General features: G+C 38.9%; 1 protein-coding gene across 6 annotated transcripts in view; it reads left to right on the plus strand.

Moving 5' to 3' along the window:
* The window catches only part of ATE1 (arginyltransferase 1), an 85799-nt gene that overhangs the window by 2867 nt on the left and 70378 nt on the right, over positions 1-12554 (plus strand). For 3 of the 6 annotated variants that reach the window (XM_065066843.1, XM_065066840.1, XM_065066845.1), the window contains exons 4-7: positions 373-476; positions 1265-1537; positions 7057-7289; positions 9022-9150. In XM_065066843.1, the coding sequence (XP_064922915.1) occupies positions 373-476; positions 1265-1537; positions 7057-7289; positions 9022-9150 (739 nt within the window). Of the gene's footprint in view, positions 1-372; positions 477-1264; positions 1538-7056; positions 7290-9021; positions 9151-10191; positions 10321-12554 lie in introns of all 6 variants that reach the window. The other 3 variants (XM_065066844.1, XM_065066841.1, XM_065066846.1) reach the window with 2 other exon arrangements.

A 12554-nucleotide genomic window follows, 5' to 3' on the forward strand; every position in this document is an offset into this window, starting at 1 on the left:
GGTCAGACATTGGAATGGCTGCCCAGGGAGGTGCTGAACTCGCCATCCCTGGAGGTTTTTAAACTGAGATTGGACATGGCACTTAGTGCCATGATCTAGTCAATGGACTGGAGTTGGACCAAGGGTTGGACTCGATGATCTCTGAGGTCTTTTCCAACCCAGTCGATTCTGTGTGATATTATGCAGTACAAGGCAACATAACTTCATTAACTCAAAAGTGTCAGTAAAATATTTGACCACTTACTGTAAGGCAATTTAAGATAGAATTAGAAATCATATACACAGTGTAACTTTTTGAAGTGGTTCCTTAACACTTTTTTTTCTGAAATAATCTTTCACAAAAGAATTAATCATATTTTGTATCCTTTTAAGGTGCCAAGCTTTGCATTTTCAGGCCTCCAAATCTCACAAGAAAGTTCTGAAGAAGATGTTGAAATTCATTTCCAAAGGAGATGTTTCAAAGGCAGCGAGCGAAGGTAGGAATTCCTTAGTGCTTGAAAACCAATGCTGATGTTTGAAAGGAGGATCAAATACTTGCTGGAGCGATCAGATGGCTGGATACAGATCAAATTTTGGTATATAAACCCCTGGATAAAGGGCTGGCCAGGTTGTGTCTTTATGGTGTGTTTCGAATGGAGCGCTATGTAGCTGGGATACCAAACCGCACAGCTGACTTGCTCTGTTGACGAATATGTTTCCTTATTTTTTATATAGACCAGCTTACTTTCATCTCTGGTCACGTGTTTACTTTCTAGCTGGGTGCTGTAGAGAATTAGACCCTATTTTTACCTCTGTTATAAAGGTGATAATCTGGAGAGGACTAAGTAGGGCAGCAGGTGGCAGAGAAAAGGGAGAGCGAGCAGGGAAAGGAGAGTTTTCTTCCAGGTGACTTAACGATCACCCCTCATTTATCCAACACCAAACCCAGTTGTTCTCAGTTTTGGTGAAGCTTGTGTTGGTTCTGAATCATTATAATTTGCCTCTGGTGTGTGTGTTGGTATTTTTGTATTTAAGTTTGTTTGAATCTATGGCATGAGGTTAGTTGATTACCCCTTTTTAGTGAAGAAAATAAGGCTGTTCTCATTTCTGAGTTGGTGCTAGTAATCCAGGTGCAGAAAGGAAACTTTCTGTTATTGGACTATTGCAAACAGTCACTTTATCTGTTGGAAAACAGTTGTAAAATTGGCAATAATGTTGATTGTGCAAAGCTTGAGCTGTGGTTCTGTGGGGAGAAATCCACTCACGCAGTTTTAATTATTTACAGAAGAGCCTATGGATTCCCATGTAGAAGATGCGATCACGTGTGATTTTCCATACAAAGCTGAATCTCATGTCAGTCAGTCTGAACTGACTCCCCTGAGTGTGGATCACGCAGAGAGGGTGGAAAATGAAGATGAGGACACAGGAGAAACAAAAGAAGAGGTGAATGAGCACAAGGTGGAATCGGGTTCTCGTCAGATATGTGCAGATAACGACACGCTGCTCACCAGAGGACCAGCACATTCGGCTAAAATTGGTCACGCACCTCCTAAGCCAGGTAGGCAAGTTCCTGGTAGTAATTGGAATATAGTATCATGATCTAAATGTTGGTGAAAATCTTTTTATCTTGCCTAGAAAAAATAATTGTTTCTTTTTGTTCTCTACGCTCTTTCTAATTTATGGAATTACAGTGTATAAATTGAGAGGTGCTGTGTCTTAATTGTTTTCTTAATTTTTTCTGCAAGTTGCACTGATTTTCGTTATATTATTTTTTTAGTTTAGTTATTTAGAGTATGTATCTACGTCTGTAGATACTGTATGCTTTTATTTTCTGTAAGCTATTTAGGTTGCTGTCAGGTCAAAGTGATCGAATCTCATCAGACCAGTTTCCAGTTTGGGATACTTTTGTGTGCAGAATAAGATGTACATCCAGCTTTCCCTTTATTCTATGAGATGTGACTCAGGCTTTATGTACCTTGAGGGGTGGTCGTGCAGGACAAAGAGCTGGACGTGGCTTTGGCCGATACTGCAGGAAGGTCCAGGGGTAGGTTAAAGCTTAACCTTGTCTCTTGTGCCACAATAGGAAACGAGTTTAAGACCCAAATGTTTATATTTATTAATTTCTACAAGTCATCTTGTTGTTCTATAAATTATATTGTCTACACCCCATGAATACCCCTCTGTGAATAACTTATTTCTGGCTGTATTTCTTATGCTTTCACGGACTATTTGCCACAGACCTTAACCAGCACTGGAAATATATTTAGTATGTTACCGTGTTTCTATTTCTTAGACCTGAAGGAAACTGTGTAGCTTTCTGCTGATTTCAAAAACAACAACAAACAAACACAAAACCAAACCCACAGGTATTTTGGTCCTATATAAAGAAAGACATTTTCTAGTTGAGATTTTTTGTCCGTTTGGGAGCTTGCCTTGTTTTAGGTTTTAACTTTAGATTAGAAAAGCAGTGTCAAAGAGGATTTGAACTTAAGAAAAACTGTAGATATTTCTACTGTTTTTCTTGCTCTGAAGTTACTGTTGCGTTTCCTTAAGGAACTACAGTAAGTATGGACAAGAAGCCAGGCAGTCGCCCTCATTTTACTTTCTGGTGCATTCATACAATGCAACAAAATGTGCCAAAACCTGCAGGTAAATGCTTATTCATTTCTAGAGTTTTATGTGAACCTACATCAAATATTAGCGGGTTTTCTATGATAATACTAATTTTAATATTGTGGTCACTCTTTTCTTCAGTGTGGAAGTTATTCCTCAGTCAAGGTTTTGCATGGTAATTGTCAAGTTTTATGAAATGCTGCCTTTGGACTGAATTCAACCATGAAATCTTTACCCCAAAAAAGAATGGTCTCGTTGCCAGTCCTCATCTTTTGTGGGTAGCTTGTTGTGATGGGCAAGGCCATGGGGGGTGATTCTGCGTTGCATTGTGATCAGGGAGAGGAGTCCTCGAGGGTCCCTGAGGAAGCATTGGAAGCTGTGGGTTGCTTCTCCTGCAGCTTCTTTTGTGTCCTGGCCATGTTCTCGTGGGATGTGGGCGATTTTGGGAAGGAAGATGGTTAAGGGATGGATGGATTAGTGCCAGAATAATGAATGTGACCAACAGCTTGCCCTGGGAAAGAAGGTGGTATTGCTGATGGGCTCTTTGTGGCCCAGAGGTTGCAGATGAGGCACCTTTGGCTTACAGATTGTTTCCAGTTTTTCACAGTGTCTGCAATGGCCTGTTTGGAAAAGTAAAGGGTGTTTTCTGAATTGCAATTAGCTGATACATGGTTGTGAGTACGCGGCTGAAGAAAACATGCAGGCCGACTCAATGTGAGTGATAAAGCATGATTCAACTTTATTGCCCGAGATAGCGTGCATTTATACCAAATACCATAATTATGCATACTTGTCTCTATCTAATAGGCTAAGCACTAAAAGGTTACATTTACTTACTCCACCTACTTGGGTTTAGCTAGCTATGCGCATCCCGCATTCTTCTGACTCTTATCTCTTCAAGGATATCCTGACCCTGCCTTAGTTAGTACTTTTCCGTTCCCCCCTTTCCCACGGCCTAATAGACAAGCTAACTAAGGCCTACTTATGTCAACTAAAATGGGCTCTGCTCGTACAGTTGCTCGGTGGACTCATGTCCACACTCCTTGAGCCAATCCCTGACACATGGTGAGTAATGTTAAAATCTTAGCAAAGACTGGACATTCTAGAGTTTCTGCATGTGTTGGGACATCATAATAATTCCTAATTTCACTCGCCTATTATTCCATGTTGTGCGAGTATTTATGAGAACTTCCAAGTACTTGTTCCTTCGTAAAGATTTTTGTCTCCTTCAGTAGGTTGTTGGCTAATTTTGAGTCAAACAATGTTTTGTCCTTAGTGAACACCCATTCTGATTGGTGCAGGTTTTCAGCAGCTCAACATGGAATTTTGCATTTAAAGAATAAGCAAAGTTTTCAGAAACGCTCGATCAGAAAACTGCTGCACAGAAGCGGCACTGTTACCCCTTCCTAGAAAACTCGTCCAGAGTTTTTAAGACTATTTTATATTTTAATCTTATAAAATGCAGGCAAAACGTTTATAACCCTCAAAGCGTTTATAGTTTATATAACTTGTGTTTGTTGTGCGAGTTTTCAAAACCCCCTTGTTTTCTAAATAATGAAAAGCATTGGGTTATGCGAACTTCATTTTGGAAGCAAACTGCAGTGGACATTGACAGCAGGTGGCAGTCTTGGCTAAAGATGAGCGTAAACCTGCCCATGTTTTGCAGAAGGTGAGGTATAGTCTTCAGTTACATTAAGAATAACATGAAGTAAAACTTTAAACACTGAAAATGATAAAGAAATCTTGAAGCATTGTTTGTACTGTTTCAGAAAAAGAGGATTTACTTTTATAGAGGTGAAATATTCATTAGTGTGCTGCTTTCTTTCTGGAAGTTTTAAATGAAATATAAAAGTGAATAATAAATGCATTGGAAAGCTTATTAAATTAATCATTCATTTTTTTTTTTTTAGGGTAGATGGTGTCACAGGTCAAATTTAGTTTAAAATTTTCCAGATAGAAAGATGTTTAGTTTTCATCGTGGAAAATATAGACTTATTCCGTAATAAGATTGTTTAATTGCATTTTATTCCTTTATAAACAAACCGGGTCATTGTCCTTTAGGAATAATGGGCTGTTTCTGCACAGTCTCAGGTAGAAAAGAAGGTTTGTTTATGTCTGTGTGCACATGCATTGTTTTAAAGGAGTTTTTCTTACAGCTTATGGAAGATGTGAGACCTGAAACAGATCCCCATACAGATGAAATCCTCATTCTTCAAATCTGTCATGGGTATTTTGAATAAAATCTTCTTCTGACTTGTTTGCCGGTGGACAGGTCACATAATATCTGTCATTTCCTCATAATATTTGTCCTTTTCTGGTGAATAATTTTAGCTCTGTGGGTGAAACAAATACTCAAAAACCTTAGGAGGTAAGAACACTCCATCATAGAATCTGCCGGTGCAATTATGGGATGTCTGAGGAGTACTAGGGTGGTATTGCTCCTTTTCTGAGTCCCTGAGATGCTCTCAGCATTTCAGCTGCCATGGAATCCACGTGGAGAAGCCAAACCGGGACTTTTCCGGGTGAACCGCCAAGAGCTCGCTGCTAATTTACCCCAGGAGTGCACTTACAAACTCTGTAAAGGATGCACATTACAAAGAATAATTTACAGCCTTACCAGTAGTTAAAAGTGTATCCCAATATTATATTTTGCCAATTTCTATGGTGTATCTATTGGTGAAGAGAGATACAGGCAGCAGCTCTGAGGGCTGCGATTCTTTGCAGGTGAAGTGACTCTAAACGCATCAGTGAGGTTGTGAAATATCGGCGCTCTCAGCATTTCCAGTTTGCAGAAGGATTCCGCTGTTCTCGGTGTCCATGGGACAGTCCGGAGTGGGTAGAGGACAAGAAAGAAGTCAGTTTTGGCTAATAAATTATTGGTGAGGAGGAGACAAAGCTCTTATTATGCTGTCATAGGAGTTCTGGAAAAAACACAATTTCCATGTGATTTTTAGGCCTTCAAGAGAGTCAAGTGGGATAAGCCGTAGTTAAGTCTGCGTTACTTCTTTACTTATAAATATTAACAGAGTTGGAAATGTGTCTTCTTAATGCTTCGAATGAAAGCACCTCAGCGTTCAGGGAACTTTGCTGTTCCAAATGATCAGTCTTTGCGAAGTTGCCAGCCTGTCTTTTGCAAATACGTGGATTTCAGGAGAATTCGAATGGAGTAAAAGCAGTTTGTCATAATATTTGCTACTGTTATGGTTCTGTGCAAGATATATGACTCTATTTCCCTAGATGGGAGTAGTTTTTTCCAATCTTCCCGTTTTTGAAATTTTTAATATTATGACTCTTTTTTTTTTTGGCCTGTGAACTCAACTACCAGTGCCCTCCAAATAAGAAAGAAAATGCAGATTTAGAGTTACTTTGTTACTTTTGCTGATGCACTTTGGTTTCCTCTGTATGGAACTTGCCGCAGCAGCTGCTGAGCTGAGACAGATACTCCCTGAAAATGGATCATTTCTTCCACCACTGTTTCCAGTGATGCAGCAGATTCCTGTGGCTCTTGCACAGCTTCTGGACTTCTTATTTTTTCTTGACTTTTTATTTTCATTAGTGTCCTAAGTATAAAATTAATCCGGCCGCTTCGTTGGGGAATTTGGGCCACTTGAACTTTTCTTTCCTTGTGTGCATGTCTTTGTGTTGCTTGAAATCTAAATGCTTGTACTACTACATACTATTTTCCACGCTGATCCGTTTGTTTTCTAGGTTTGACTTCTCCTTTGAGTAAACAACTTTTCACAAATAGAACATTATGAACAGTTGGGATGTTAAAGATGTAAATCGCTAAGAGCGAATCGATTAGTAAAACCATACAATCTGAATATAATTTTATACAAAGATGTAAGCTCCCGTGGCCTTTTACTCTTCTTTTACATGACATTAGCAGTGTTGGGGGTATTTCTATGACTCCATAAGGACTCCAGATGACAAAAAGAAGAAATGCCGTATTTTGTGCATCATTCTGCTCCATGAGTCTGTTGTGCAGCCACCTGGGTTTCTAATGCAGCAACAATTCTGTATGAGTTTGGCAGCGAGGTTTTGTAGTTTTGGTGTGGGTTGTTCTCTTCAGTATTTCAAGCTGATCCCGTAGCTGTCTGGATATAGTACATCATCCTACCACATATGAAAGAGGAGCTTTGCTTTTGTTTCTGAGAGGGAGATGTGGTGGAATGATTTATGGACAGACTTTTTTATGGACAGGAAGCCTTTTCATTTTAATTTTTAAATATAACCTTGGCTCTGGGATGGAATCGTGGTCAAAGTGCCGCGTTAAACAGCTGTAGAGGAAGAATCATCCCAACTTCACTTGGCATTGGGCATTGGTGGTAGTTGCAAATGTGAAAGACCATGTCATGTTCAGATATTAATGGTGATTTTTAACCGTTTCATTGCAGTGATTATGTAAGAACTACTTGTTCATTGCAGAATGCGGGATTTAATTCTTTGTCCGTGCCTTTGCAGGGAAAGGGGCTGACCTGAGCAAGCCACCCTGTCGCAAAGCAAAGGACATACGGAAGGAAAGAAAACTGCAGAAGCTCCTTCGCAAGCAGCCGTGCACGATTGAAGGCTCTCAGTTTCAAGCGGGAGATCCAGGTTTCCTCTTGCAAAACTCTAAATCTAAACCAAACCAACCTAAAACCATTGAGGACTTCGTTTTTGTCTCTTTACCTGATGATGCACCACACAAATTAGAGGTAACGTCTCATTCGTTGTTCGAGGCAAGTTAAGGAAAAGTCTAGTTGAGGAGGTTTTGAAATGCTTAGATGTTCTGGATCTGTGACTTAATGGAAAGGTTGTAGTTTAAACCTTGCAATATACGTGGTATGGCATGATATATATTAATATATATATATATGGTTGAGCTGAGCTCTGTGTCACCACAAGAGGGTACTCGTGCACTTGCAGTCAGTCATAGCAGAGACGAGTTCATTTACCAAAATAACTTGTAAATTGATGCCATGCAGTGTGACTTGGGAATGAAATACCTTGAATTAACTTTGAGTGTTGAATAATGAGAGAGTTTCAATATTTAGTTCTGCAGTATACAAATACTTATACTGTCCGTGCTAATCAATCTTGACAAGAAAGCAGTGACTGCTCCTAAAAATAAGCAGATAAGAAGACAGCTGCTCTTTATATATCATTCATGTATGTTGATGTCTTTGGAAGCTGTAAAAGTGATAGTAGAAAATTTTGCTTAATATACTGGTTGCCATTAAATCTATTAGTAATACAAAGTCATCTCGAAGACTTTTGGACCTTTTAACACTTGTTAATCATAAAACCAGGTATTTTTTTCTTTTTTCTGGAAGCTGGAAAACTATCTGAATATAAACATTTTCCTGTAGTTACTGATTATCAATGATGATGTTGGAAATTAAGTGTTTAATCCTCTTTTGCTAATTATTCAAAGAGGCAGTGATGATGACTTAAGATTCACTGAATAACTGACAAGCAGCTGTGAAATGGATCCATCTCACAAACTCCTCCGGATTTTCCAATGAGTTGTATAACATAATTCTGATGGTTTTCTCTATGTGTCTTCAGTTGGAAGATGCAGAGGGAATTAAAAAGAGGATGGTTCCAGCAGTGTTGTCCCAGATTGACTTTGCTCCTTACTATGGCTGTCAAGGGTGGTGGTTTTGGGGGTTTATTTTGTTTTGTTTTTTTTTAATAGCTCAGAGCCAATGCTGTTTTTTAAAATAGAACCATACTGAAAATTAGTGGGTTTTTATTAAATGAACATTACCTTAAACATGCTTGAAAAGAAATGCAATGTTATTCATGTGATCGCGTTCTTTTGGTTAGGAAGCCGTCATTTTTACTAAGAACAATTTCTAATTTATAGATTTTTATATTTTAAGTATATTTTTGTGCACGTAAGGGTGATGGTGGGATGGATAACTTCCTATTACAATTAACTCATAATTGAATATGGAAGCATTATTTCCTCCTCCTCTTTCAATTTGAAAAATATCAACAAATCCCCTTGGGCTTATCGCAATAAAAACACAGATAAAGCGCACAGATACGAGTCTTCCATCTGCATGGGTCCTTTAAGTATTTTCCAGTGTGTGTGACACAACAAGAGAAGGTTTAAAAAAGTACAGAAAATCTCTTTAAAATGTTGATCTGCATAACGTATGTTGATATTATTTGCTGAGAACTATTTGTGGAGTTCCTCTATAGGCATTTTAGTTATCTTCATTTGCAGTTTGACAAATTCTGTGTTATTCAGGGTAAATATAAAAGCCTTCAATAGTCTAAATTGAGCTGAAGAATTGGAAGGCTGTTGGCTAATACTGACGAAATTGTTAGGAACCTTGTGCAGAAAGTCAAAGATTCTCTCTGTTGTGATGTTTGTATATGCGTAAATATATAGTTATTGCATGATACTGAATAAAATGTGTTTAACTTCTTCTGAAGGTGAGGGTGGTGAGATCATCTCCGCCAAGTTCACAGTTCAAAGCCACATTTCAGGAGTCTTACCAGGTCTATAAACGTTACCAGATGGTTATTCACAAGGACCCACCTGATAAACCAACTATAAATCAGGTCAGAAGGGCAAATGAATTTTGTGCGAAGCTCAGCTTCCCCTCCATTTCACGCGTCTTGTTTCTAGGAGAAACAAATGTGGATTTTATATCCATTGTGTAATCAGGAGCGTGTAAAATACTCGTTCAAATAAAATCAACGTCCTGAAAGTGCAAACTCTTTTGATATCTTTTTGTGAGTGCCACAAGTATTTGGTGTTAATTGCAGACAGAAAAGTTAAAGGAGTTACCTGGGGATGCTGTTGTGGAAGAGATGGAGAGGAGGCGGATTTGGGAGGTGGATCTTGTGGACCTTATAAATATGAATCTCATAAGAACTAAAGCCAGGGAGACACTTACCCTGATAACGAGTCTCATTGGCTTTGGTTTGAATGGTTCCCTAAGGAGGAACAAGCGTGATCAGGGCCAACATGAGTGAAGAATTTATCGCACGTACAAATTGTTGGTTTAAGGTTCACAGAAGTTTCATAAACCTCTTCACTTTCAGTTCAGGCCCTTTAAGGAGTAATCTGTGCACTCCATCTAAATTACACATCGTTACTGCTTCTTGTAATGAGCAGGAGATGTGTAATAGTTGACTGTCAGACATGTTACGTCTCTAATACTGTGAAGGAAAAAAATCAGGAGTTTAGAGAAAAAGTATACGTAGCAAGAATATGTAATTGCTAAACCAGAGCAATGAGTGATGTGCCATTAAAATTATTTCACTTTAAAAGGCCTTGAGACTGTACAATGAAAATAAAATTTGTGGTTGATTTATTAGATAACTGTGTCAAAAAATAGGTTGACTAAACTCGTTCTTTGGAGTGTTTCTAGTGTTATACAATTTTTAATCTTTAATGAAAGTATCAACGCTTAGTTTGAGCTTAGTGTTAGGTCAGACTTTTCCCCCATTTTCTTGTTGCCATGTTTAAAGCAGAAAACTGACTTCAGAGGCTTTGAAGTGGCTAGGAGGAGATCTTTCACTAGCCTTCCCTTCAGAAGCGTGTGACCTGCTTACGTGCACTCAAACCAGTCTGTTTGTATTTCCCTTGCTCTGAAGGTGAGGTTAGTACCTGTCTCCTTTGAGGACCCCCAGTTCAAATCATCCTTCAGCCAGTCAGCCTCTTTATTTGCCAAGTATCAGATGGCCATACATAAGGACACGCCTGCTGACTGTGGCGAACACGAGGTACAGTTCACTGCATGCCCCTCTACCCAAGCATTTTTTTATAATACGCAATTAAACGCTGGTGTCTCTTGGAGTGATTCTGAGCTGTAAAATGTTGGAGTTTCCATTTGGGAGGGAGAACGTTGCGGTTTTGGGGAAGGTTCTGGTGCTTCAGCCTGGGGGAAACGGAGCTGAAGAGACAGGGATTATGCACCATCATAACAAAACCCCCTAATATTAATGTTAAGTTAAGTACAACTGCTGTTTGTACCTGATTTGTAAGGAGGTCTGGGAGTGAGATTTCCATGGGAAATGGGATAATGATATGAAAGTGCTTTTTTTTAATAGCAAAAGCGTCTTCTGCTTTGAAGCTGTTTGCTGCCTTTTCCACGTTTCTCCTTATTTTTTTTTGCTGTCTTGCTTAATGTAACAGGTGAAGGCTTTAAAAATCTCAGTTTTATTCACATTGTGTCACTGAACGTACCTCTCAACCGGAACTCACCTTCGCAGTAGTGAAAAAATACTCTCAGCAGCTGATTGTCTGAGATTCAATAAGACTCCATTGCAACTGAATAAAGGCGGCTTTTAAAGTAGAAAAGGCTGTTTACAGGATGCTAATCCTAATCTAATAAGTAAATTCTAAAAAGTGCTGGTGGCGTTCTAAACAAGCAGCAGTTCTCCCTTTCATGGCAGGTGGCACAACATTTTCATTAGCGGAATTAATCAATCTGCTACCTCGGGTCTGTCGCTTCTATCTACTGCAAAAGAGATATTTCAATATTGATCAGTTCTAAGTCAAACTTCTCTGGTTTTGAGAAAAATACTTGCAGAAGTGATACCGGGCAAGCTGCGGCTGGTTTCCAGGTAGAACAATAACACCACGTAATCATTATTGGCTTTAGTTCAAAAGAGTGTAAGGAGAGTGGTATTTTTTTCTGAGATCTCTGTAATGCTCCCGTGGAAAGCCATAGAATTTATTCTGCTTTGTTTCGTAAAATAATAGGACTCATAACAATAAGTAGCAGTCTCTGCACTTTCTATAACTACTGACATAAACCGGGTTAATTATAATAATGTAAGAACTGGAAACAGGCCAAAAAACGGGCTATTTACTGGATTTGTAGCAGGCATTACCTGCCCTCATTGGGGACTTGGTGTGTCCATCACGATGAATGTTTTGCAGCTCTAATGCTTTGCTATAGCCTATATTCCACTGTGAATTTGCTCTGAAAACTCTGTTGCTGCAGAGAGCGTGGTAAGAACTTCATATACTTCCTTATTATTTTCAAAAGTTATTCTTTTTTTATACTTAGTCTTTTTAAAAATGATGGATTTTTTAAATACAGTTATCACATCATGAAGAATCAAGGGCAAAATCGCGATGGCTGCTTGCAGTTCAGGCTGAATAGCGGTTGTCTCAGTTCCTCAAATCTCTGTTTGGGTCAGTGTGTGGTTTGGTGTAGATTTGGGTTTGGTGGCTTCAATCATCTATGGAACTTAATTTTTTAATTGGAGAAGTCTGGGGGGGGAAAGCTTATAAAGTTGCATTAAGGACAGTTCAGGTTTCCACTGCCTTGAGGTGTAAAGTTGATTGTGGGAGAGTTGTTGCTGAATAATGAGGTGAATTTCTGTTCACACTGCCCATAATTCAATGGATTTTTTATCCTCTTTCCCCTTGTTACTCACCAGCAGTTTCCCTGCTCTGCCTTTATCTCCTCTGTCTGGCATCAGTTTTGTGCTGGCTCAGTATAATATTCCAGAGGAGATATAGAACCTTGTCTGAAACTTCTAGTAAGAGTAAATACTCAACCTGTTGCTCATGGTTTGTAATTTAGGTGCTTCTAGAGCACTAGTAAAACATGTTGTGTGTTCATGTGACTACCTGTTCACAGTTATTAGGCGCTAAAGCTCAGTCACTTCAATCAAAAACATTTTGTATTTCATCCCTGCAGAAAGAAAACTGAAGAATACTTTACACAAAATGTGTTTTGACATAGATTAGGAGCCTTTTTTGTTTTAATACTGAATCTGTGTGTGGGAGGATAATTATCTGAGTCACTTTTAAGAACAGAATATACCAGGTAGGGTAAAACTGATCCAGGTTACTGCCAGGAAGGGTGGAAAATGCTGTTTGAAAGACCTCAAACTTTTTCTTCTTCCTCTTTTTCAGCCTTTTCAATAGATCACACAGACCTTATGGAGCCAAGCAGTTTTTAAGTAAAGGTAGACTGAAATTCTGTCCTATACACAGGGCT

The sequence above is a fragment of the Columba livia genome, chromosome 6 (assembly GCF_036013475.1).
Source record: "Columba livia isolate bColLiv1 breed racing homer chromosome 6, bColLiv1.pat.W.v2, whole genome shotgun sequence".
Lineage (NCBI taxonomy): Eukaryota > Metazoa > Chordata > Aves > Columbiformes > Columbidae > Columba > Columba livia.